Below are 27,484 nucleotides of genomic sequence, written 5' to 3'. Positions count from 1 at the left end.
AAATGTCAACACGATGCAGTACGAGGAGCAGTTGCTGATGCACGTTGATGACCACCATAAAGTATCTAAAGGAATTACCGTGTTGGAAAGGGTAGATATTTCAGGGCAGAAACCCGACTTCTAAGTTTCCAAAGGAGAGGCAGATGAGTTACATTGGGAGGTGTTTCTTGGCTGTCACTTTTGCTCTGTGTCACCCTCATTGTCACGCACGTGGCTATGGATGTGGCTATGCAACAAACACCAACAGGCACTCAGCTAGCATCATTTGTTTAATAAAGTCTTTTCTGGTTTTAAAAAAGTTTACAAGACAGATGTGTTTCACATGATAAACAACTAGTGGCTGATCTTTCCTTTTAATAACTTAACCCATGCAGAAAGACTAGACTGCCTAACTTGGTGTTACAGAGCAGCTGAACAATATACCAAAATACACACAGACCTACAGGCTGCCATGGAAACAGGTAGCACATGACATCAGAGAATGAGAATCAAAGTACAAGCTTGCTTGGATAACTTTCAGAATTCAAGTGTAAGTTTAAGGAAAAACCCTGATTTATTTTTGAAATGGCATTTATGTACTGACAGTGAATGTTCTGCTACAATCTGCCTACAGTCATCCTTTATTCAGCAGTCATGTGAAAACACATACACAAAAATGTTACAAGTCCTTTTTACTACTGATACTACACATTAACAACTGAATCTGATAGCATTGCTTTGGTTGTTTCGATACAGAATGATATAGGTTTCTATTGTCTTGGTTCTGTTTTTCCATTTTCCATTCCTATCCAAAGTCCTCGAAGAGTGGTGCTGAGGTGAATGTCTGTAAGGTCTCTCCTCAAGAATCCAGTGTAGCTTTTGTATGAGAAACTCTGGAAGGCAAACAAACAGAAACGTTACTGTAGGTAGAGTATAAAAGTACAGGGTTCCTTCAACTCACATGGACAGAAGTATCTTGACTTCCTGTCATGGCATGAAATTTAATGCTAGGTTGCAACATTTTAGAAATGTTCAGCAACCTAGATTTTCAAATGCTGTTAGAAAGGTCAGGCTGATTAAAGCACTCATAAGACATGCAAACTCCTGCCCTCTAAAACGCTCTTGTATCAACACAGAACCCAGAAACTGTGGGGGAAAGCTTGTGTTCCTGTAGCATGGCAGTAAGGCCAACAGTTGTTGAAAAACTGTACGTTCTCATTTTAGTTACTAAGACAACATCCTCCTTCCCAATGTGCCTACTCATCACCAATATTAAAACAAGAGGATACACTGAGGGGAGGGGAACTGTAGCTTCCAGTTCTAGTCTGTCTCCAACTTCCAAAATCTTTCCCACTTCCATTGCTAGGGATGATTTTGAGACAGGCAGAGAAACATGACCATGTATCTCTCAGCACTGAAGAGCACAAAGCAGGATTCTCAGTTAAGTCATTGCTGTGCTCTAAGACCAACCTTTTGGAACTTCAGTCAGCCTGAAAACAGTCGTGGCTGGGCCAGATTCAAGACACGCACCTCCAGCCAAACACACAGCTAAGGAGAGGTTTTCACCCACTTCTACATTCTGGCATTCTGCTCTGCCAACTGCAGATCAAAAAGCTTACCCACCAGCAAGATTACCAGAATTTCACCTTTCAACACTTCGAATGTAACTCTCTGTAGACTCCAGGTACTGCTTCAGTGAAGTACCCGGGGTTAGAGACTGCCAAGCAGGAGGACAAAACTTTATAGGAGTGAAAAGCCATACCTGAGGCCTGCTTTGGAGGAGCTAAGGCTCTCTTTCCGAAGACACGTCTCCTTCTGCTCCACTGCTTGCGCTGGGGTCATCCTTGTTACGGGGGGCATTTCTTTCTCTACTTGATTCAGAGGGTACCTTGGTTCTGGTCTTCTCTTTTCTTTGCTGTTGCTTTTCAAGTTTTGTCAGCTATTTTCAAAGAAAGGAAAGTGAGAAAACACTTTATGGAATAAAGTCATTTCAGAAGACAGTATTTCTAAAAAATTGTAAATGTGAGCATTTGTAGCACACTGGTAACTTAGATTCATAATAGCTATACATATATCATTGAGAAACAAAAGAAAAAAAAAGGCTTAGATTTTCAGGTATTTGGAAGAGGACAGTGAATCATGGTCACTAGCGTGACCATGACCCCTCCTAGTGTAAATGAGAAGTGCGCATATTCAAAGGACTATCCTCTGCTTTTTCTCTGAGTTCCTTTCCTGCTTGCTCAATGCACTCTGTCAATGTAGAAACAAATAAAACACAAGGACCAGAAGGGGTGGCTGGATTCCACCAACCTCCTGTTCTGCTTTGGGTCTTAAGTAGCAGTGTCACAGTCTGCAGGTCTCTAACAAGTTCAGGCATCCATTCATACAATACATTTATTTCTACTAGGAAAAAAAAAAAAAGAGAAAGAAAAGACAGATGAACTTTAGCATCACATAGGACATAGAATAACCATTTCAAATCAGCTTGGACAAAGCCTTCAGCTAACACCACCTTGCCACCTCTCCACAGAGATATTATCAATGCTTCTAGAAAAGTCAAACTAAGCTGCACTTAGCTGTCACTGTTACATCTCTTTCCCACTTTTCAGAAGCAGGTTGCAGTAAGTTTTGGGGAAGCTACAAACTGATAGTTACTTAAATCACTATGGACACTGCGTGCAGTCCATCAGCTTGGTCAATTTCTGTAATTTTCTGATTTTCTCAAGTGCTTCCATGATGATTCCCCCAGGATAAAACATGCTACTCATAAGTTGTCACTTCATGGCCAGCAGATCTTTTCCGAGGTGAAATCTTCAAGAATCGAGTAAGCGAGATTAAGTGTGTTGATTATGAATTAGACAAGCTTGTGGAAGATGAATGTGAAGATGTAAATCTGCAAGCCACTATGAGCTTTGTGGGCAGAATGCAGAGTCTGGGGAGGATGCACAGCATCCCCTTGTACCTCATGGCACATACACACCATCCTTACATACCTGCACACATGGGCTACTTGTCTGAAACAGAGTACAATGCATCTATTTAGCATGATCCAGTCCTTGGCACATGCAGATATGTAACAAGCACCCAGGGCATGATACAGACAATATTCTAACTCACGTGTCTGATAAATGCACATTACTATTCTGCCAACAAGCCTACATAAACAGCACGTGAATGTTAAAAGTGACTGAGAAAGTGAGTGCATCTGCAAGAAGAGAAACAAATGTTTGAGAGCCCTTACTATTAAAGGTGCTAAGCACTGATTAACAGTACTTGCATGATGTCTATGTCTATGCAGTTGGTTTTTATTTATACAAATGGCACTGGGCTCATTCTGCTGCTAAAACCAGGTTTTTGGAGACCTTCAGAGAACAAAAATGTATTGAAGTGGAAAGGCACGGTATTAGCTGCAGGCTGCAGAAAGCACAGTTCCTAGGTTGCAAAATATTTATTTGTTCACCTTTAAATACCGACATCATTTATCATTGATGTGTGTATATATCATTCCTCCCTGGCCTTCAACCTAACAGTTGGTAACTACAAAGTACGCCCAACGCAAAGCCAAACCAGGCAAACCTGTTGTAACAAACCTGTAAACTAAACAGCTGCTGCAGCTGGTACCCCTTTCTTTTACTGTAGCATCCTGGCTCTCAGCAGTGACCCTTTCTCAGCAATAATGGTGCAGAAAAAGTGTCTGGGTAGCACATAGTTTTGTAATGTAACTCCATGAAACAGGAAAATCCACTCCTCTCTAACTAGCGTTCTCTTTCTCATTACTTGAAAGAAAAAAAAAAAAAAAAGCCTAAATCACATAGACACAATAATTTAAATTGAATTACCTTTTCCTTTGAGGAGCTAACCCAATAAAGCCAACCCCAGATTTCCCAAACATGGGAAACAGTGGCGTGTTCACACTGTGAACCTTGCATTATGGAATACAGGATCCACGTAAATAAGATATATTTGTTCATATATAATTTACACGGAGGCAGAAATGGCTCGATATATACTAGCATGCCATATTAGCATTTCAAACATGCTTATACTGGCCAGTTTCCAAGGTGGTCTTGAGGGCAAGTAGCATGCTAAGACTTCTGAAGTATACATAGTTATATATCTTGGGCTTATAAATTTATTTATGTACATTTAGTCTTAAGTACAAAGGGATCAAATTCTCTTTTGAAATCTCTGTAGTATTTATATTCTAGAGTAAAAAGTAAGCAACAATTTCTAAAGTTATGACATAAATTTATCACGAAGGACCTCATAAATTACCACTGTTTCTGTAGCCAATTAGTTTGAGAATGGTGTAGTGGAGAAGCACTGATGGCAAACAGAATAACCAGAGAAAAATCCAGATCCATCTTCACACCTAGCTCTGTAGCATGCCCAAGACTGTAAGCATGACAACCCAACTAAACCTCTTCCTCACATCTTTAATAGATGAAGAAGAAACAACACCAGGAATAACCCTGAATTTATAGAACAATGCCCATGTTGGCATGATCTGACAGCAGTACTCACCCAGCTCAAAGAAAAATGACAAGTTCATTTATATGAGGGAAGAGGATAATTTTAATCCATGTCTTATTATAAACAAAAATTAAAAATTTATTGTAAATTATAATAAATTAAAGTTTGTAAATGAACTGTTTCATCCATCTAAAACTCAAGTAACACTGAAATAAATAAAGATTTGTGTGTACCTATGGCCATACACACTCACACGCATGCTCTGCAGTCTGTGCATGTACCGTGACCAGCCTATAAACCAAAGTTTGGGCACAGAGATGAAATATGTATGTCTCTGTACTCACAAAATAGACTGATTTTCATTATGCAGGCAATAAAAGAATTACGTATCTCTTAAGTTTTTCATGTCCTTGCTTATAAAGCGCTTGGTTGATTGAAAAGGACATTACAGAAGCATGCTCTGCCACAAAAGACCTGCCTGCAAGCTGAAAAAAAATAATGATGGCTCATTTTTTAGTATTACAGCAAATAACTCTTCAGATAGACAATTCCAGCTCAATGAAATGTATCATTAATACTTTTCATGTAAGTACAGAGTGTGTTGACAGTTATCATCTCATCTTTAGACCTATCATGAGCTGTTTGTGTCTACTGCACCACGATGCTTGCTGGCTAGCTGCGGAGATGGCGCACCTGTATGGGAAGCACCTAACTCTACATCTAAAATCCTAAATTAAGGCTGAGACCCCTTGGAAGGCTCCTCAGCATTCAAAGCATGGCCCTCTTACAGCAGATGCAGCACTGTCTTGTAGCAAAAGCACTGTGTGTGCTGATGATGCAAAGCTGAGCGGTCAGCAGCGTGAGAAGGCTGAGGAGGAGGCAGACAGCTGGAGCCCACCACACCACAGCCAAACCCTGCTGGCCCCACCAGTACACAGAGGAGGGAAGGAGGCCAGTAACGCAGAAGAATGGAAGCTTAAAATGGCAAGGACCAGCAAGAGGAAGAGACTTCCCCCAGGCCTGAGGTGCCCTGGCAGAACTGTTCCACTGCTCTGCGCGCTGAGGATGAAGGACAGGTCACACGAGAGGAGATGGCGGGGCTGACTAAACCAGCCCGATCTGCTCCCTGAGTAACTACCAGTGTGACGGGTGATAGTAGTGGGTGACCCTCTTCTGAGAGGTACGGGGAGAAGCCTGCTCTTCTGGGGTCGGATGGGGTCTGTCTGTCTGAGGAGAGAAAAAGCATCTTTAGTTACAGGCAAAGAGGGCTTTAAACTACAGCTGCTGGGCACAGGGAACGCTGGTCAGCATCAGCAGTGGCTGCCCGGAGAGAAGAAAAGGAGCTGAGGTCAGTGACAGCACCTTAAGAGCAGCAGTCAGCTTCCTTAGGGCCCAACTTAAATGCTTCTTCACAAACAAGAAAGAGGAGCTGGAATTTTAGCCCTGTCTTAGAGCTATGATGCCACAGGCCTCAGTGAGGTGTGTGAGGTGAGCTGAGAAGGGTGGCTACAGGCATTGAGGAGGGACAGGCAGGGAAGGAGAGGAGGGAGGTAGGCCTCTACAGAAGGGTCTTGATGTTGTGGAGCTTAGTTATGGTGATGGAAGGGTTGAGCACCTTTCAGTAAGGCCAACAAGGGAGATAATGTGGTAGGAGCATGTTACAGACCACCTCATCAGGATGAAGAAGCAGACAAAATATTCTATAATAATTTAATTCTACAGTAATTTAATGATAAATTATTGAAAGTCTCTTGGTGAGCACTGCTGTCAGCTCCTTCAGTTGCGTCAAGGAAGGTTTAGATGGGATATCGGGAAGAATTTCTTCAGGGAAATTGGGCAGGCACTGGAACAGGCTGCACAGGGAGGTAGTGGAGTCACCACCCTGGGGATATTTAAGAGACACGTGGATGTGGCACTTAGGGACATGGTTTAGCGTTGGAGTGGGTAGGGTTAGGTTGATGGTTGGACTTTATGATCAAAGGGTCTCTGCTCACCTAAGCAATTCTGTGATCCTGTGTGTAGTGCGGTTATGTCTGCACAAGCACTGAAACATTCACATTTATAACACGAGACCAGACATCCTCTGTGTTGAGCTATGACATGTAAACATACCACAGACAAAAATATGGGCACAGGATTAGAATCGGGACCCCTCAAGCCCTTTAGACAGCCTTACGTACAGACCAAACAGGAGTAACAAAGCCTGAAAAATCACACAGAATAATTTCAGATGTAAACCTGCAAATGCTGATCATTTTATCTAAAGGCACAGTACCCCAGCATGGCTCCATGTTACAACTTTGGCAAGAATCACAACCCACAAACAGATCAGTTGTTCAGAAACTACTAGCCAGCAGTCAAAATCTGTGCTTTGCCTCCCTGGGGAATCAGTATCTGGTCTGAGCCTGCTGCTGAATTTCCTAAGCATGGAAGAAGTCAGAAAGATCTTGAAATATCTCAAGTGTCCAAGACCATCTTCCTCATGACAATACACAAAAATACAAGTCTTCAGTCCACAGAAACTAACTTTTCTTATCTGCCGTTGCAATACAGATATTCGACACTGCTGGGACACTGCTGATAAACAAGACATTTTGAACCTGTGGACACTGCTTCCTTCCCAACAGATTGTCTGAAATACAGAGTAACAGTTTTGGAAAAAGGTCAGAATTTACATTTGGTTTGACAGCTTCTTTGGCACATCCTAGCTTGATGCAATTTAATAGTACATCACAGGCATGAAAAAAAAAAAAAAAAGAAAATGAAGTAATTATAGTGGAAAGCTAGGCTGCTCTTTGAAACGTTTCACTATTCAGAAATGTCTGCCATTCCATCAGCTGTAATACCATGATACATTACTTTTGAAACCAATTTGCTGTAGGATGAACATGCATACTAGCACAAGAAGTCCCCCACTTGAAAATACTAATAATTCTCTGGGTTGTTTGTTTTGCTCAAGTTAATTTCCCACATCCTAAATCTCCTCACTGTCAGTCTTCCTTGAACAAACAAATACACCCAGCGTTCCTGATTTTCTGTGATCAATGTGTACACAGAGATTGATTTCTGCTCTCCAGACAGCTTTTCCTTTATTTAACCATCAATAACACCAGGAAAAAGTGAATGACACCATTGGCGGAATTGTTCTGTCAGCAGTCTGCCAGAAAATCAGTGGCAGTACTCATGTTTCTGGAACCACAAGATGATTTGCAGATGTATGTTTTAAATTTCAGTACTTGTGTCCAAGCTGCTACAATTTCAAACCTCAAAGTAAAAAATGAAGAGGAGAAGAGGGGAGGGATTACAACAACTTTAAGGATAGGCTACATTTCCAAGAGACAAATCCTTCAAACTATCATAGGGTCACTACAAATAAAGCAGTTTAGTACTAATATCACTAAGTGACGACAGCACAGAGATAAAATGATTATTAGAGCTTTACTGCAAAAATAAAGCCACTGAAAGGCTGTGGCACAAGGACTGTCTCACAGCCTGCTAAGAAGGCAGCACATCATCTAACTTCTTCATTTTCCTTTCCACATATCTGTACCTTAGTCTTATGATCAAAGCATTATCAGCTTTTTTTCCTTAAGAAGAGGACAGGATCCTTTAGGCCAATGAGCAGCTCACGCACGGAATTGCATACTTCATTTTGTTCCTAAAAGAAACGTAAGCAGCATACAATCAAGTTACAGTATCTGTAACTTCAGCTTGAGGCAAGAGAAGTGGTACCTGCCGTTCATCAGTTAGCCTGGTCTAACTGTCCTCCCAGGGGCTTGGAAAAATTCCCTAGCAGAGCAGTTTATCCCTGCGTGGGGATATCTCCACTTGTTCTCCTCCCCATTCTTTATCACCAGTGATACTGATAACAAGCTGAGCTCTTTTTGGTTCATTTTTCTCACCAAAACTTCTGGTATAAGAAAATGAACTCTTAGGTTTCGGGTTTGTTTAATAAGTAAGCTCAGCATAACTGGAAGAAGGCAAGTATCAGAGAGGCAACACAACATCTAGGAAAAACATCAGCTAAAAGAGTTGAGGAGAGGACTGTACTTTACTTCTCATATGGTGCATATGTCAACATGGGTAGGAAATAAAACTAGATTAAAAAGAAAAATCAGGGAAAATCTATTCCTCCTGCAGATGGAGGCCGTCACCATACAGCCATTTACCATAGATTAGGATCACAAAATATTTGACACCAGCTGCATAAGTACAATGGTACTGATCACACAATACTAAAACAATCTCCATCCTTCCCCAAAACAAAAACACAAGCTGAAGCAATACTCTCTTGGGGGAACCAAAACACCTTCACACCTTGTGGTTTGTTTTTTTCACTTGTGTCCATGTCACTTCCCCTAAAACTTCTTCTCACTTTTTTTCCATTCGGCTGCTTCTACTAGCTACAAAATCCTTTGAAACAAGCCACGTTATCTCTTTAGCTTTCCCCAACATAGGATATAAAAACACAAAGCACTCTGGGCATTGCTAACCTAAACTCAGCAATGATCACAACAAACTTAACTGAGATAGCACAGACATCTTTTGTCTTGGTGCCTACCTCTGCAATTATCCAAATGGATGCATGCATATTCAAAAAGGGATTACCCAAAAATTGCTTCATAGGTTAAGGCTGGAAACTGCAGTGCCTGTGATTTGTTACTAGATCATTAAAAAAAATTCTTTTGTTTCCTGCATCGTAACCGCAAGAAATACCCAATCTACCCTCACTGCAAGACTTTTCAGAAACACTTGATCTACCCTCAGAGATGATGTAGGAAATGTAGAACAGTTCAAATGGGAGATCAAGGCACACCATTGCTCTGCCATCCACATTTCTACAAGTTATATTTTCCCAGCAAATCAGCAGCAGCTCCATTCCTCCACAGGGGAATGTGAGTGCTTACATCTGCTAGCCCTTAATCCAAAGACAGAGCTGCTGCTGCTCCTAATTATGTATGGCCTGGGCTGTGAACTCTGTGCTACAGCTGTGAGAGTACAGACAGGCAGAGAACAGGTGTGTGTAGCTCTTTTAGGGGCTAAAACATCACAAAAGGATGCAGAGCAGAATTTGAAGATATAAAAAAAACTCCAAAACAATATAGCCTAGCTATTTAAGGCAACAAAAATAAGCAGCTGCATGCTGTTTACAGCTTGTTAGCTTGTACAATTTTAATTCCAATGCTTTCTCTTCTCAAATGCTTTAGCCATACATACCACATCAGTATGATTGGTTCACCTGCTGCTAATCACGTATGGTCTCATCACCAGTCTGAAGAATTGAATGATTTTACTGCAACTGATCCTTTGCTCAGCATTGCAGTACAGATCGCTGATAGAGACCTTTTGTCATTTAAACAGAAAGACTAAACTGAATCTCAAAAATTTAGATTAAAAGTAGGCAAACGTGGAATAATCCCAGAGCAGAATCAGATAGGTTTTGCTATCTTGGTACATTTATCTTGGTACAGACAGCATTCCTCTCTTCATACACACAAATAAACAATAGCAAACAGGATGAAAAACATCTGTGACCATGGGAAACAAGATAATTGGGATGGATTTAAACTGCCGAAGTGTTACAAAGACTTAGCCTAAGATTCTAGCTGTAAAGCCCTGGAAAAGATTACCCCATTAAGCACTGGCATCTCCATCCCTGGAGGTTTTTCAGAATCCAATAGCCAACCCTCTGACAGAAATGCACTTGCTCTGGCTGGCCTGGCTGTTGTGCAGGGTGACAGAACTGCTTAACCTCCAGCTAACAACAGCACCCACATACTAGCAAAACTTCTTCCTTGCCCAAACACTGAAGGAGTTGGAGAAGGTGACCTACACAAGTCCCTTCCAACCTCAACCGCTCTGTAATTCTGTAATTAGGGAAACGGTGTATGAGAAGCTAAATAGTCAGAAATACCAAATACCAAAATACCAATTAAGCTGTTACATTAGCACTAGGATAAATTTGATTCTGTTCTGTCTGATATTCTCCACTCAATGCCTACTTTCATCTTTAAGATAGCTCAAGGTAAAGTATTTGTCAGTATAGCACTGCTTTCATCAGTTACTGTTATGAATACCTTTAATTAAGAAAATTAATAGGTTTGAGATATGCAAAGGGAGTTTATCTACAAGATATTACTTCAGCTTTTAGCTAGCCTGTTTGTGCAACATGACGCTCAAAGACACAGTGAGCAAGCAAAGGAAGTGCTTTAAATCACCATATTATTGTTCTTGTGTACCCTCTCCTGGTGCCTGTGAGTTGGTTTGTTTTTGTTGTTTAATTTCTTGATGTAGACTTTTTTTTTCAGTTGACAACCTCTTTCAATAGTAAGAATTCATAATTTTAAGGAGAAACTACTGTATAAGAGACAATGCTTTAGACTGTCCCATGTTCTTTTCCCATTAGTCTCCAAATGCCTTAAGTATGGTGGGTTTTTTGAGCTACGAAGAATTCCCAGGAGATGCATAACTCCCTGTATTTTCCAACCTCTGTTAGAACACAAGAGGGAAAAACAGAACAGTGTGCATGAACCCGCCAACTCTGAAGAAAGAGCTCTGCTGCCACAGAATGCCTTACATGCCAGTATTCCCAAGTACACATAAACGCAGATGTATGAATTCACAGAGGAGGCACAGCCCCATACATCTGCCCTTTCCAGGCTCGTTTACCTGTTTAGGGTCGACAGCTGCAGCCGGGGACTCCAGCTCTATTGTTACAGGACCGTCGTTCTGGATGTGTACCTGCATGTAGGCACCAAACTTGCCATCTGAAAAGGGAAGAGACAGAAGGGCTGAAAGGATAACACGTACCAAAATCTTTCCCAAATGTGCTACTTAAATAAGCATAAGTAAATAAAGGACAGCCAAGTAAAGAACTGCAGAAAGTTACTAAGAAAAAAGTCTACATGCGCTCAGCTTTGTGCTCTGATATTCAGAGACAACAAACACACAGCAAAGTACAGAGATGTCCACAAAACAGAACAAGTCCACAGATAATCAGACTTCAGGTGAGGCAGGACACTTCTCATAGGCAGGAGACAAAATTTTAAAGGATGTAACAGTTTAAGTCTAGGGATCCAGTCCAACTAATAAGCTGAAGTTTTGAAGAAATCTTAAATATGGGCAAAGGGTTAAAAAAAAAATAAAAAAAGACTATTCTGAAGCACTACTTTTGGACATCAGTTTGCAGGGCAATCCCAATCTGATACAGTAATTCCTATGTTCCTGTCTCCAACCTAGGCCATTCTTTGTAGGAGTTTGGTAAATTGCTTTTGAAAGATTTTTTATTTTTTTTTGAAAGAATACTTTTTAGATAGCTCTCTGTAACCGTATCCTCCCTCTCCTGTACTTTACTCATGAAAAAGGACAGCCATTCACACTTTCCATGCATGTTTGGACCTAAAACAAGCAAACAAAACCCTCCCCAGCACCTTTCTTCAAGTCTGAGAAAGTGGTAGAGAAGCCATCACGTTTACCTGTACCCTCACAGCACTCCCAGGTCACAGCACTTTCTACCTCAATTGTCTCTGCCTCAGAACTGCATTCGAGGGACATCTTTGTAACAGCTCTCTCCCATTCTCCTCATACTTAAACTTCCAGTCTTTTGACCCAAGGAGAATTCACCTCAGGTCAAGGTGAAGCACTGCTCAGAGAGTTTAAGATTAAGAGCTAATGGAAACAGTACTTAAAAGCAGAAAATGCTGCCCTCCTCTGTGGCCTCTCTCTCTTCCAGATATTCCTCTCAGTGCCTTTGAAACACCGCAGTATGAAAGGCAGAGCAGGCTTCAGTCATGGCAATCTCATTCTCTTAAGCAATTTAAAAAGCCATCCAAATGGGAATTTCTTCACATACTCCAAAACTATTGCACTTATTCCAAAATGTCTTGTGGGCCACCACTCGCCTCCATCTCCAAACTACTGATTGCAAACTATATATTACAAAGTTGATCTTGTTCCTAGAAGCAGCTGCCACCCCTCCTTACCAAAAACTGATGTGTCCTGTAGTTTCAGGAACTACAGACCCTGTGCAGCGTGTGCTTTCCTTGTAGGATGCTTTTGGGCTTTTGTGCTGGCAGCTTCTTTATACAACAAAAATAAAGGGTTCTAGCGGTGCACCAGTTAGCATGGCTCTTTTCAAAAAGTGGCCTCACTGCAATACAGTTATTCTCTGCAGCTTGGGGGTCTGGTCTTGCCTAAAAGAGTAAGAGAAAGCTAAAAACTAATTTCACTTCTTACATCAGTACTCATCATTCTATAGCAGTATCTCCCCCAGTGCTGGCTGCCGGTGTAAAAACTTGCTCCTGCCTTCTTTCCCTCATCCCAATGTCAGCAGAAGTTACAGTATCAGGCACTTCACACAGGCTTTCTGAGAGGGCATTTATCATTTTTATGTTTTGGTTTCCTGGAAGTTGAGACACAAGCCTGACTCCTCCTAAAACAGCCAACATGTGTGGTAGTGCTCCATTTTGCATTCACCTCAGAGCGCACCTCTGTGGTACTTGGGCAGAAGGGCTGCGAAGGAGCTGATTGTTCTGCCCTTTAATGCAATTTCTGAAAGTCTGAGGGAGACAAATCCCTCTTCTGCACGGGACTGCGAAGAAACTAAGGATTTGATCTCTTCCATCTCTGTCCCAAGGCAAAACGAAGCCTCTCTGGACTGATTTCATATTTCAGTTAGAAAGAAAGGAGCTGAAAGAATCCACCCTCCTACCATGTCACTTGTTATCCTGGTAATTTTGGGTAAATTTATCCCACACGTGGTCCTGTAATGACCATGGGAAACACTAGCAACTTACCCCTGAATACTATTTCTTTTCCTGCTTTTTATACCACAATGCTCTTCAAAGTAGTAAGCAATTTTAAGACTTCTTAACTGATCGAGTCAGCTCCTTGCAGCCTCCTCTGCAATAAAATAGGATCCTATAAGTGAGAAGTTTATTCTGCTGGCCACCCATCTCTTCAAATTCCTTTGCCCTTAGACTCTGGCACACGCCTTCTTCAGAGGCAAAGAGGATTTTTATCATCTGAGCTGCCAAAGACAAGACAAACCTACGATGTAAAGACTTGAAAATGAAATATAATACACTTTCAGAATATTTTTGGACGTATCTCCAGCCTCATGACCTAGAAATTTCACACTGATTTTATTCAGAAGTTACTTCTAAGCTTGTCTATTTGGAAAGTTATTCCTAATTAACCCCATGTGAGTAACCTTGCTCCAGATAAGCACACTTTATTCCAAAGTGACAACACTCACAAAGGGAATTGATCCGCCAGAATAATTCTGCTTTCATCCTGCACCAGACCTTAATCTGAACTAAACTCCTTGTTGTGGAAAAGTCCTCCCACATTGCCTCAGATCTTGCTATTAAGGCAGGGAGATGTTTCACACTCTTTGCCACGCTAATCCTCACTGCCTCAGAAGATTAATCCACGTTCAGGACAGAGAGCGAAGGCCTGACCCGCAAGGAGAAGCCTTGTGTAGGCCTAGTTTTCAGATACTAGCTTGTGCAGAGTCCTCAGACCTGCATTCACCAGCTCTGTTCCTCACGGTGAATTGAGGTATTTAGGAATTAATTAAGAATTAATTCCACAACAAGAAGTGCCGAATCAAGAGTAGCACTGATTTCTGATGCACCCTTCTCTCCTTTCAAGATACCGTTTGTCAAATGTTCCCCTGCTCGGGGTGTGAGAGAACAGTTTGCACTTCTCTTTGGGGACCACTGGTCACTCTTAGCTCCCAGTTGGCAAGTTCCAGATAAACCACAGGCCAGATGGAGGAGTCGCCTGCCCCAGCATGTGTAGTACCTGAACTTCTGACAGCCAGATGAGACTAAGGAAACAACAGCAGGAGTAGAAAACACAAGGCTCTTAAGCAATACGGCAATACATTCATGAGCCTTTAACTCAGGTACACAAATACCCTTTTAAATAATGAAATGATTCTTCTAAAAGGCATTAAGCGTATTTGCAAGATCACCTACACCACCTGCACCAATCCAGAGAATCAAACTCTAATCTCCTGGTGACTACAGCTGCATGTGTGTGGAGGGGAAATATCTGAGGCCACATTTTGAAGACAGCAGGCAGAGCCTCACGCTGATAAACTAAGCCTATTTTAATAGCCCATCAGCTCATTCATCAGCGCTCCTTCCCAGGGCATCCCCATTACCCTTTGTAACCTAGTGGCACGCAGGACAGACCCCAGGCTCTGTTTTTGTTGTTTTTGGTTTTGTTACAACTTTTTCAGCGCAGAATTCAGTACGTTTGCATGTCGCACTGAATCATAGCCCAGGCATCACAACTGCAAAAATCTCTATTTACTCCCGAGCAGTCCTGCTCGCATGTGGCCAGCCAGCATGCAAAGGCTCCATCTTTTAACCCACCTCAGCTCAGGGGAATTGTAAACTCTGCTGGTGCAACCGCATAGCTTTGCCTGCTATCCCAGAAACTGCCAGGCTACAGAAAGCTTGCACCCACAAATCGATAAAGAAATGAATAGCAGACAAACAAAAAACACTGGCAAAGCAATTGGCACAACAGAAACTTCAATTGTAAGAGACTAACAGGCTTGAATGCAGCCCAGTGCAGGCTGGAACAAAACAGAAATAAAGCAAAATGATAAATTAACAGGTGGTTCCAGTGCTGAAAGCAGTTTCAAATGCATGTGTTATCTGACACAGTAGCACAGGCAGCCACTCTGGCATTTCCAAATCTATGTTTTCAGCATGAAAAAAAAAAGAACAGAAGTGAAGGCTGGCTTTGAAGAAAACATTGGCAATCAGGTGCCAAGATATGGGCACTCAACAGCAGTGGCTATTCATTTCAGGAGTACAACTTATTCACTGAAAAGAGAAGGTTAAAAAGTTGCTGTCAGAATGCACAAAATGCTTGAGAAACAGAGCATTTTCCAAATCCCAAGGATAAAGATGTTGATATGTAAAGATGTTGATACGATCAATCTTTATGGACCTTGTTTAAGCGAAAGAAGCAAGCCCATACCTGCTTTTACTTTACCCAGACAAAGGGGCCCAACTTAATCAAATCTTACCAGAGCAAATTTTATTCCCATTGGCTTCCCAGGAAGTTCTGTTATCTGTTTCAGAGGCACAGGAATGGGTCCTAACTTAATCACAATTCAATAAAAGATAAAAATTAGAAAAGCACACACTCTGAATTTGTTAGACCAGAAGTTTTTTGTTACGGACCAAAAGGAATGCACGGAAGGGGTGTAAGAAGTGCACTCCTTATCACCAGCAAAGGGTGACTGGAAGAATATATCAAGCTATTGGAAAGTTGACATACGACAAGCATTTTATGCACATGTTTCACTGCACCTCCTTGGAAAGCACTTCATAGTAACGGTATCTTACCTTTCATCTACAGTCAACACTGAGATTAACCTCTAAACCTTCCCCCAGCTATTTTGCTGCCCTTTTTCCCCTTTTCCCTCATAAGGAAAGTAAGGCTGACCATATCATGATCTCAATTTTTCTACTTCAGTCTATTAATAACCTCCATTTAAAAAAAAAAAAAGTCCTTCTACACTCATCTTCTGGACAACCATATCAAAAACTCAAGTCTAAATCTGCAAATGGATGGAAAGCAAACAGAAAAGATTAAAGGTGCATAAAGCACAAATGCAAAGGGAAGCCAGGCATTTTCTGGTAAAGAGAAAACTGTTGCATAAACGGCATATAGATGAGGAAAGAGAGTCTACATCAAATGCTGTTTTCAAGCAGCACATTACACCTCCCACTGTCTTCATTATCACTTACCAGAACGCAAAAATAAAGTGACAGATTGAGATGCACTGCCCATCACACACCGGCAATGCCTTCCAGCCTGGCCAACCCCCTACCCCTCAGAAGAAATGCTTGCCCTGGGTGAGCCTGGCACCAGGGCACCCAGCCTTTGAGCAACCTCAGAGCTCGTTCTCATGGCTGCAGCCTCCCTGGGTCATGTGGTCAGTCACTGCTCACACTGTACATCTGACAACAACACAGGAACATCTAAACATCAAACTGTTCCAGAGGAACACCAAGAAATGGCTTGGCTAGAGGAAAGCTGGACTGATCACCCCATCAGGCTGCTTGTAAATGCACTGTAAAACTGCTCATCTATCGCTGCATAAAGACAGCTGCTTTGCAACACATACACTCAGAGAATAAGGTAACAATCACGGAAAAACACACAAATGAGGTCTACTGGTCGCATCAAGGACCTTACCAACCTTTCACCCTTACCTTTAATAAGCTCTGGTTTGTAGGCTTTTCTTAGCTGCTCTAGGAAGTTATTATAAAAACTCTCCGCCTGCTCTGTGGGCATTGCCATGTGGTAGTCGGGTTTGTTTCCTTTCAGGATGCACTGGAGAGTAAACTGGCTCACACACAACACTTCGTACTGTTTATCCATCACACTTTTGGACCAGTGTTTCCCACTTTCATCTTCAAACACTCGCAAGTTTAAGATCTTTCGAACCCTAGAAGGAGAAAAAGATTTACAAAATTTCTAAATTGTCCCATGCAGCATCAACGAGTACAAGTAATAAGTACCACACAGGAAGAGATAAAGGGGATGGCAGATGCACATTCATTCTGCCTCCACATAACAGATCCCTTTGTCCTTTCCTTCCTAAACCACAGAAATATTCTCACATTAGGTAGAGCCATAACAAAGAAAGTCTTGCACACAGACATAATACTATCTGACCATTAATTAACATCTTCTGTCTTTTTGTAGAGAATGAGATCAGGACAGAACGACTGCACATCCATCACTGGGTGACATGAAGATGGGATAATAAGTCAGAAAGCCTGTTCTTTACTATCTGATTTTACAAGTCACAACGTTATTTAACAAGTAGAGCTTTGGCAATTTATTCCTCCTACTGCACTGGGAAATCACACTCATTATGAAATGAGATCATCCTGAACTATGGTTGTTACCAAACATGATTCACACACACTCCTCCAGCTTGGTCTCCCACTAGCATGCATCCCAAACCAGATGCCACAAGCCCTGCAAGGAAAGCACTTTTCCATCAGGACCAAAAGAAAAGCTGAGAACAGTGCAGAAATAGAGGGGGCAGCAAAGTGGTGACCGGGATTTGTCACTTAGATTTGCATTAGGGCTGATGTTTGGATGTGGGGGCCAGAAAAGACTGGTTTGAATGCTCAAAGAGGACAAGGACAAGGGGCCTTTCACAAATGAATCCTAAAAAGCGGCAGGCAGATGTACAACCCAATCAATGGTTGGCCTTCGATTACAAGACTGCACGCATGCTACTCTCCAGTCTTTAGTTTCTTCTTTTAGCTTCTCCACACCTGCAGCATCTGCCAAGTAAAGCACATCAAGTGCAAAGTATTTCAATCACAGCCATCAGCCAGACATTTTACCTGCACAAGAGGTGAGGCAGGTAGCATGAAGCAAAGGTGAAACTTTATTATGGGCTAGCTTCAGGCTTTGCCACCACTAAAGGCAGAGTCACAGAAAAATATCCCTGCCAATTTGTGCATGTCAAAGGCAAACAGAAACAGCTTCTGAATGAAGCACAGTTAGAAGCTTTGCAAGGCCTGGCACATAGGTTTAAATTATCATCACAGCTGTGTTTTAATGAAAAAGGTATTTGCTGTTTCATCTACAGGATTACAAAAGTTTCCTTTAATAGCACTTGAAGAGCCTGGTTAAGCTGATTTCTTGTTATTTGTTCTTTTCAGATGCCGGCTTCCTGCCTTTTCTGCGTCAGCCATCCAAACATCCTGGCATTGCGAGCACGGTCGTTGGTGATCACCCACTTGCAATATTCAAAAGCATCTGTCATTCACCAAGGCAGGAATGAGAAAAAACAATATATTAAATGCCACACACCGAAGAGACAAACAGAAAGACAAGACACTGGAGCACGTCTTGATTAAAGTGTCTTCAGCTTTTCTGCCATCTTCCATGAATTTCCTAAGACCTTCCGACCTTCAGTTTGCACCCTCACATTGTACTTTCTCTTCCACATCTGCTAAGCATTGTTCTCACCCTCACTTACATTCTCCTCACTGTCTTCCCTCTTCTTGAATTAACTGTTTCTTCTTTGTCTTTATAGGAACTGAGATCAGCCCCAGAACAATAAAAAACCTGAAGGAGACAGAAGAATCGCCTGGAGAACTCTCTCTTGTGTTTGGTGGCTGAATTGCAATATTTTGCGGCCATGGAAGGGATGGCAGAGCCAGGCCTCCAGGCTGCCAAAATTGATTCATCTTTACAGAAAAATAACTGATGGGATTTTCCAGTCTTTTGGAATAGGAGAATTTGTCATGCACAAACTAAAAGTCTGAGGTTTCTGATATATACCATACTTGAAGCATGGAGTCCTCTAGGGTAAAACTCTTAAAAGTAAAAAGGTCGGACATTCAAATAAGGGAGATAAGAAGAAAAAGAAAAAAAAAAAAAAAAAAGAAAACATTGATTCTTCCTCTTCTTTACAAAAAAAAAAAAAAAAACACATAGACAGGAGTTGAAAAACTTACTTTCTCAATGGGACATAAAAAGAAAACACCAACTAAAAAAAAAACTGCGTTCCAGGTAAAATCTCAAGAGGAACTAACACTGGCAAAGCTGTGTTTCCCAACAGGAGTGCCTCATTTCCTTGACTAGCAGCATAGGCATTACTGATTCAGAGTCACAAATTTACAAATAAAAGAGTGCAAGGCAAAAGGAAATACATGACTTACATGTGCTCCAGTTCTCTTTGTGTATCTTCCAACGAAATACCCAGCAGCACACAGAGGCCTCGTCCTATTGAACTTATTTGCTCACCACCCACTAGGGAAGAGGAAAAACAAAGATTAAATGCATTGTCTCATTTTATGGCACAGGTAAGTATTAATTTCAGCTGTACAACCACCACAGAAAACATCATTCTGAACCCTTTTTATCAGTCTTACTTTTACTAAAGAGTAAGGCACTGGGACGGGTTGCCCAGGGAAGTGGTGGCATCACTGTCCCTGGGGTGTTCAAGGAAAGGCTGGACGTGGTGCTTGGGGACATGGTTTAGTGGGTGACAGTGGTGGTAGGGGTATGGTTGGACCAGGTCTTTTCCAACCTTAATGATTTGGTGATATGTACGGATAATTCTTCACTGTGAGGGTGGTGAGGCACTGGCACAGGTTGCCCAGAGAAGTTGTGGATGCCCCATCCCTGGAGGTGTTCAAGGCTGGGCTGGATGGGGTTTGAGCAACCTGATGTGGTGGGTGGCATCGCCGTGTGTGGCAGGGGGCTTGGAACATGCTGATCTCTGAGGTCCCTTCCAGAAAGATATCAGAGAAGTCCTCCAAATGCAGGGTCTCAGGAGTGAGGCACCCGCTCACCACACTCACTCCAGCATTTAGGAGCACTGCACACAGCCCACAACCGGCTCAGCAGCGCTACCGAGAGGCACCAGGACTCCCCCCAAACGCAAAAATCCCCCCCAATAAGTTATACCCGCGAATTCACCCCATTTCCCCACGGCTCCCCACACAGCCCGAAGGCTGAGCGAGGTGTGGAAGGGGAGACACGGAGGGGGGGGGGAGAGAGAGGAGGAGGAGGCGGGGGCGGGCGGAGCGTGGCGGGGGCGGGCGGAGCGCCTCCTCCTCTGCCCCCCGCTCCGTGTCCCGCTGCCGGTCCCGGTGTCGCCCACTGACCTGTGACACTGGCCTGTGCCACCCGCTGGACGATGGCCTTCATGGTGGCGCAGCGGAGGCCCGGATCGGGGAGGCTGCGGCGGCGGCGGCGGAGCTGGGCAGGGGAGGCCCGGGGGGGGGCTGGCAGCGTCCCCTGGCGGGGCGGAGGTGCTGCGGCAGCCCTGGAGGGGCGCCGAGGGTGGTGCCGAGAGGGAAGACCCCTAAGGGAAGCCCCCAAACCCTGGGTTTTAGGGTTTTAGGCGAGGAAGCTGCTGGGAGGTACCAGCAGCCTTCTGGAGGAACTCCCTCTGTAGGAATACGGTGTCCGTAGGTGCCCAGGAAACTTCCTGAAGGCAACTTCTTGAAGGCTTCTTGAGGAGGTGGTAGGTGTAGGAACAGGGGGGCCAGTAGTTAAAGTGTGTCTGTAAGTTGAGGGCAATGTGGTATAAAAGCCCCTGTGGAATTTGGGGTGGGGCAGCTGTGTGTATAAAAGTCCCCTACAAGACAGGGGGGAGGGCTGGGAAGCAGCTTTTTATACACCAAAGTGGCATCTGCAGTCTGTGGGGAGGCTGTGTAAAGATAAGCAGCAAGCGGGCATCCTCCTATAAAAGGCCACAGGGAAAGGGGGAAGCCTCTGTAGAAACAGGGAGGTGTCTGCAAGGGCAGAGGCAGTCTCTACAGAAAGGCAGGTCTGCATATGCAGGGAATGCGGTCAGCTTCCTTCAGATGGGAGGCAGCGTACAGGAGAAGCCCCCGAAGAAAGCAGGCTATGTCCACAAGGACATGGGGGAAACCTTATAGAAACAAAAATTACAGTCACAGCAGTGGGAGGCAGAATGTGTAAAGATTAGGGATACCCCTCTACAAACAGGAGCATGGCAGGGGCAACCTCCTTTAAAGGCACCCAGAAGCTCTAAGAGGAGGGGAAACCCCTATAGAAATGAAAGTTAGCAAATTCAGAGAAAGAGGTAATGAGTATAGGGACTGAGGGCAGCTGCACACAGGGTCAAATCACAAGACTTGGTCTCAGTACCTGAACACAGTGCCCACAAAGACCTGCGAGGGGACAGCAGGTCTCTCGTATAGGGGTGCTGTTTGCTATATGAAGCAGTACCCCTGGAGCCACGTTACACAATACAAAGCTTGCTTGGTCTTTCAGAACATTCTTTGTGCTTGTAACAGAACAAGCACCACCACTGAGCTGGGAAATCTCCACAAAAAGCTGCAGCGGGTACATGGTCAGACTACAGGGCGCAGGACACCAAGCAGCACACAGGCTTATTAACACACCACTCTTAGATGAATTATTCACATTTAATAACTTGAACACAAGTGCAAATACAGCACTGATCTAAGCAGGCGAGAAGGTGACAGGTTTTGCAAAGTGATTTCAGTGATGGAGCTGCTGTTTCATCAAAACAAGAGAGAGTTTTTGACTGACGGTGCGATGCCAAGCTCCAGGACAACCTTCTCAGACAAGGCAGCTCTCCCCGAGCAGCACAGAGTTCAGTTTTCCAGACTACTCACTTTTCAGAAGGAGGGCTGTCAGTAGGGTCAAAGAAAGACTTCACACGCCTGAGCAGCCGGGTAGCAGGAGGCACAAAGTCCTTGTTATACGTTGCTACCGTTGTGACTCTTATCCCTATAGGCGTATCTGTAACGACTACTTCCCGCGAATCCGAGTCTTCTACTGGAGAATGATTTTCATTCTCTAAGGCATAAAAGAAAAACAAAAAAAGTTTAGTACTGTAGTGTTTCACTGCTGTGAACATTTCAGTCCTGTTACTTCCCCCCAGCAGCCTGCTGAGGAGGACCTAGCTCGGGGGGGGGCACAGCGAGCCAGCAGCACCCCCGGACCCCCCCCTGCTTCACCCCCCGGGGCCGGGGTCCACATCCAGCACCCCCAACCCCTCAGGCGAGCCCTCCCGGCCCCGTACCGTCCCCGGCCCCGTCGCTGCTGTAGCTGTAGCGTATCATGCCGCCCAGCGCCGTCCATCCGCCCAGCGAGTACACCAAGGCCCAGCGGGCGTTCCACACGGCCGCCCGCGCCGCCATTATCCCCTCACGCCCCCTGAGGGGCGGGACATGGCGGCGCCGCCATTACCGCCCCGCCCTCCGACCCTCCCTCACAGCCTCCCCCAAGAAACCGCTCAGACGATCAGTTTTAGTTTTAATACTTCCTACTGCTTTTTCTTTCTGATTGTTTTTCGGAAGTGGAAAGGAGGAAGGCCAAGCCAATCCAATAACACATTTGGTGCCGTGACTCGGATACGGGTTACCTTGGCACGGGATCCAAGCTCAGGGGAGGCGCCCCCAGCTTCGGATGGCCCCCAGGTGGACGACACCCCGATGAGCCCTGTACCCTAAATCAGGCAAGCAGGCAAAAGAACACTGCAGTACGCCATAATTCTTGTGCACAAAGATCCGTACGAAGGCTCAGGACTGAAATAAGTGTGGTAAGTGGTTCCGCTCGGCCGGGGTGGGATTCCCAAAATGTGCCTGAATGAGATGCTCCTGAGGGGCGAAGTGAGTGTGGACAGCAAGCCTTCGGACCCCATGGGGGACCCAAGGCAGGATTGCCCGATATACCGCCAGATCGTCCCTTGGGGGTAAGGATTGCCCACTGGGAGGATTGGCCGTCCAGACGAGGTGAAAGTAGAGAAAAGGTGGTACGTTACTGTATGCAGGTGTGGGGTGGGAAACGGATAAGAGGAGACCACCTAATACTTAGTCCTAAAGTGGTCCAGTAATGTGTATTGGGATTTATGAAATTGCTAAGAAGATTGTGGGAGAATGCTTAACATGCCAAAAGGTTAATAAATAGCAAGTTAGAGAAAGAATACCCAGAGGGCAGGGACTAGCTAAGAGACCGTTTGAAAAGATGCAAGTTGATTTTACAGAACTTCCCAAGGTTGGGAAGTATAAGTAACAAACCATTTAGCGAACATCAGAGGAAGGATGAGACCCCCACTGAGCGGCTTGAAAGACTACCCTGCCACTCCTGTGAGGCAAGGTCTGGACTCCGGGGCAGAAAGATCTACTGTCCAGACAGTGCCCTGGGGATGCTTACCTTCCCCGGAGAAATTACAAGTAATAGGAGCAAAAGGAGAACCTTTTAAGGTCCTGGTAATAAAGGGAGTAGAAATAGAGGCCCCCTCTCGAATCGGAATAGGATCCTTTTTATTAGTGCCTGAAGCAGAATGTAATCTATTAGGAAATAGCGGTTAAATTATGCACCCTCACTGCGGAGGACAAGGCAAAAATCAATCCTGAGGTGCGGTACACTCCTGAGTCAGTAGGGAAATTAGACATCACCCCTTTTGAAGTTACCATTAGGAATCCTGAAATCCCCATAAGGGTAAAACAGTAAGAGGAATTACCGAATGGGGAGAAATTATTCGTAGATGGATCATCAAGGGTAATAAATGGGAAACCAAAATCAGGTTATGCCATAACAGATGGGAACACCTCGGAGGTAAAAGAATCTGGTCCTTTGGACGCAACCAGGTCGGCCCAGGCATGTGAGTTATATGCAGTATTAAGGGCTTTACAGCTGCTGAAAGGAAAGCTGGGGACTGTGTTTACTGACTCTAGCTATGCATTTGGAGTGGTTCACACCTTTGGGAAAATCTGGGAAGAACAAGGGTTAATAAATTCTCAGGGGAAGGGTCTGATACACGAAGCTCTAATAAAACAAACCCTGAAGGCCTTGAGAGGACCTAAACAGATTGCAGTTGTATACGTGAAAGGTCACCAAAGAGGTACCTCTATTTAGGTACCTCTTTGAAATAACTTAGCTGATGAGGAGGCAAAACGGACCACATTACTGGTAATAAAAGAAGCAGAACAGGTCAGAGAAACAGCAAGAACAGGAGGTAGCAAGAGCTTTACCGCCCAAGAGGCAGAAAAACTGCAATAAATGGGAATCGTTGATAAAGAAGGGAGGTGGGCACTTCCCGATGGCAGGGAAGTTATTCCTAAAGGCATGGAGAATAATGAAAGAATTCCACAGGCAGACCCAATGGGGAGTACAGGCGCCTGTGGCTGAGAACACAACCTCGGACCCATACTGTGATCTCCCCTTTTGAAATGTTGTATGGGATGCCTTATGATTTAGAAATACCAGTTGAACACCCAAAGGTAGAAGAAAAGGTGTTAAAAGAGTAAATCATTGAGCTCATGAAGTGAAGACAGGAGCTAATATAGAAGGGAATGGTAGTACAGAGGCCACCCTTAGATATGGCAATACACAAGATTAAGCCAGGGGACATGGTAATGATTAAAGCTTGGAGAGCATCCTCTCTGACACCTCATTGGGAAGGACCCTTTCTCGTTTTACTCACCACAGGCACCGCGGTTCGAACGGTTGAACGAGGATGGACGCGTGCTAGTAGGATAAAGGGACCCGTCCAAGAATCTCACTGGGAGACTGTTAGAAACCCCGACAATCTGAAGATCACGTTCCAGAGAAAAACCGATAGGTGAAACTATCTTCTGTGCTGATTTTTGCATTTGTTTTTGTGCTGACTTCTGTATTTGTTATCCTTTTGTTTGTAAAGAAAAGTGGAGGGTTCATTGCTCCTACGGGTATCTTCCTAGAGGTACTGCGTGTGGGGGTGGCAACCGGGAAAATCATAAAGGAATCCAGAGAGTGGTATTATAAGCCCTGAGAAGTATCGCTTCTGTGTAAGCAAGCTCTGCCCAACAAAGGCAGAAAATCCTTCAAGTGGTCTGTAGAAGGACAGTGGCCAGGATAAGGTGTGGAGCTAGGGGAGTGAAGCCTCTTAATTAAGGTAGGCTAAAGATGAAGGAGGTTCCCCTGAAGAATACGGCTGCTGCCGAGATGGTACACCCCGTTGCTCCAAGCAAAAGAGTAGGTGGAGGAGGCAGAGACGTAATGCTGAGGGGATCGAGGTTGGTGAACCACCTCCGAAATCAGCCCACGAGGCCCCTTGGAATGCCAGTTCCAAGCCAAGTTACCCCCGTACCTCCCCAACGCCTCCTACCTTCTACAGGAAGCAACAAGGGTAAAAGACAAAGTGCCCACCAAGAACTCTGGGATAGCCGTAGTAAAGGTAGGACCCCTCCATTTTTCTCGGGCTTAACTTGGTTTGTATGGGTAATGGGATTCTTGATAATCTGGCTGGATGTAACAAAGGGAGAAGAGAGCCCCCACCAGCTCTATAAGTGGAGTTTAATTAGGTGGGATGACCAAACTATCATTAAGCAAGTGACTACGGCAGGTGCACCAAGTTTCCTCACATCTCTTTGTCAACTAGCACCCATAAGTCCATGTCTGAACCAAAAGGGTTTTTACTTCTGCCCCAGCTCAAACCCAGGAAGGGGATATTGCGACTATCCCAACTCCTACTATTGTGCTTATTGGGGTTGTGAAACAATTGCTTCGGATTGGAGTCCAGGAGCAGGGCAGGATCAGTTCCTAACTGTAGGATACGGACCCTACGGGTGTACACCTCCAAGCCGAGACTGGAGCGGAGGGATTCGGATGCCCTATGGAAATTGCGAACAACTCTATGTAAATGTAACGAATCCAACCGACCCTGCCTGGCTCACAGGGCAAACGTGGGGTGTGAGATACTGGGAACCTGGGGCTGATAGAGGAGGTTTAATATTTATAAAAAAGGAAAAAGTAAAGAATCTCCCTCAGGGAGTTGGTCCTAATAAAGTCCTGGAAGGACCCGAGATAAAGATACCACCTCTCCCGGTTGCGACAAGCACAGTAACCCCAGTTATGGATAATACCATACCACCTCCTACAGGTGTAGCTGAGGAAAACCCTCCCTGGAAAGTAATGCAAGCTACTCATGATACCCTGAATGAAACTAGTGAGCACTGACGACGCCTCACCCTCCCAGTACTCTTGGGGAGAGAGGAAAACCGGGATAACCATGCAACGCCTCTCTGGGACAGGAGTTTGCAAAGTACCAAAATCTAAGCAAATGCTTTGTAGCTCCCTCCAACCCACTATCAATGAAACTAACGAAAAGTGGGTCATTCCTCAGGAGGGAGCTCGATGGATATGTTCTAAAACAGGGCTTAACCCGTGTGTATCCCCTGAAGTGTTTAATGCCTCTTGAGAATACTGCATGCCAGTCACTGTTATTCTGCGGATATTATACCATCCAGAAGGGGTGGTTTATGATTATTGGGACACTGAAACACATCACATCATAAAAAGGGAACCTGTAACAGTGGTTACAATAACCACGTTATTGGGCATTAGGGCGGTGGGGGCAGGAACTGGAATAACTTCTCCCATCCAACAGCAACAAGGGTTTAGTTCCCTAAGAGGAGCAGTAGACAAGGACTTGGAACGAACAGAGAAGTCGATAACAGCATTGGAAAAGTCTCTAACTTCATTATCGGAGGTAGTGTTACAGAACAGGAGGGGGATGGATATCCTTTTCCTACAGCAAGGGGGATTCTGCAGCATTCAGGAAGGGCTAGGAAAGCATAGAAGAGAAAGAGAAGCTCAACAAGGATGGTATGAGTCTTGGTTTAGGAGTTCTCCCTGCTTAACTACCTTGCTATCGCGAATAGCTGGGCCGTTGGTACTGTTAATGCTTATTTTGACCTTTGGACCCTGTATACTGAATAAGGTCATTGGATTAGTAAAGAATAGATTGGAGGCAGCACACCTACTGTTGATAAGAAAACAATATGAACACCTAGAGGATGACAAGGTTGTTAATAGAGAAACTCCCATCCTCTCCCTGGCCCGAGAAACCATTACTCGGTTTGATGAACAAAATAATAAAAAACAAAAGGGGGGTTGTAATATATATTGCATAATGAATTTGTCAATCAAACTGAAGGGGTTCATCTTACAAGATGGTTCAACCATTGCAACTTTGTATAGCCGGAAAAGTCCCCAACCCCAATATCTTGTTAAATAAAAGGCAGTAAGTTGAATGTCCAAGTAAGGAAAAGACGATCCTTGGCACATACTGCACGTGCTCCAACCAGCAAGGCCACAATCCACAACGCAGAGGAAGACTACAACCTTCATCCCCACGACCACCAGAGGGGCCCGTGACAACCCCCTAGCAACAGGATGAGCAGTCGCAGAGGATACCAGGAACCAGGATGTGCCACGTAAACCTGGAACGACTAGCCCAGAAAACGGGGACTCTGGCAAGGGTGAGCAGAGACTCCCCAGCCACCCAGCGCTGTTTTATCTGCTTGATCGCTTGCTTGAATAAATTCTATTTTGCTGAACCATAATTCAGATTGGCTCTTCTGATTTATCACCGCCACGTATAACAACCCGGTTTTATTTTTTGTTATTGCAGGTTGCTAAAATACACTGTTTAAAAGCAAAGAATGTTACAAAATAAGGTAAAGACTGCTAAGGGCTA

General features: G+C 44.2%; 2 protein-coding genes and 1 non-coding gene across 3 annotated transcripts; 1 reads left to right on the top strand and 2 right to left on the bottom strand.

The window, feature by feature from the left end:
- Positions 1-256: 256 nt before the first annotated feature.
- DTD1 (D-aminoacyl-tRNA deacylase 1) lies at positions 257-20,492 on the bottom strand. Its single transcript, XM_027453573.3, has 6 exons — positions 20,127-20,492; positions 19,176-19,266; positions 16,698-16,933; positions 11,122-11,219; positions 1,742-1,918; positions 257-872 (listed from the first exon to the last, which is right to left on the bottom strand). The coding sequence occupies exons 1-5, from the start codon at positions 20,167-20,169 to the stop codon at positions 1,763-1,765; spliced, it is 624 nt and encodes a 207-aa protein (XP_027309374.1). The 5' UTR covers positions 20,170-20,492; the 3' UTR covers positions 257-872; positions 1,742-1,762.
- A 908-nt stretch (positions 20,493-21,400) lies between these two features.
- SMIM26 (small integral membrane protein 26) lies at positions 21,401-22,206 on the bottom strand. The gene is made up of 2 exons (XM_072035412.1): positions 22,043-22,206; positions 21,401-21,816 (listed from the first exon to the last, which is right to left on the bottom strand). Exons 1-2 carry the CDS (start codon positions 22,158-22,160, stop codon positions 21,629-21,631), a joined length of 306 nt encoding a protein of 101 aa, XP_071891513.1. The 5' UTR covers positions 22,161-22,206; the 3' UTR covers positions 21,401-21,628.
- Positions 22,207-22,226: 20 nt separating this feature from the next.
- On the top strand, positions 22,227-27,350 carry ERVS71-1 (endogenous retrovirus group S71 member 1, envelope). The gene is made up of 2 exons (XR_011808039.1): positions 22,227-22,561; positions 24,454-27,350. It is a non-coding gene; the product is annotated as an endogenous retrovirus group S71 member 1, envelope (transcript).
- Positions 27,351-27,484: the final 134 nt, after the last annotated feature.

Source organism: Anas platyrhynchos, chromosome 3 (genome assembly GCF_047663525.1).
Source record: "Anas platyrhynchos isolate ZD024472 breed Pekin duck chromosome 3, IASCAAS_PekinDuck_T2T, whole genome shotgun sequence".
Classification (NCBI taxonomy): domain Eukaryota; kingdom Metazoa; phylum Chordata; class Aves; order Anseriformes; family Anatidae; genus Anas; species Anas platyrhynchos.
This window is presented reverse-complemented; position numbering and strand designations above follow the sequence as displayed.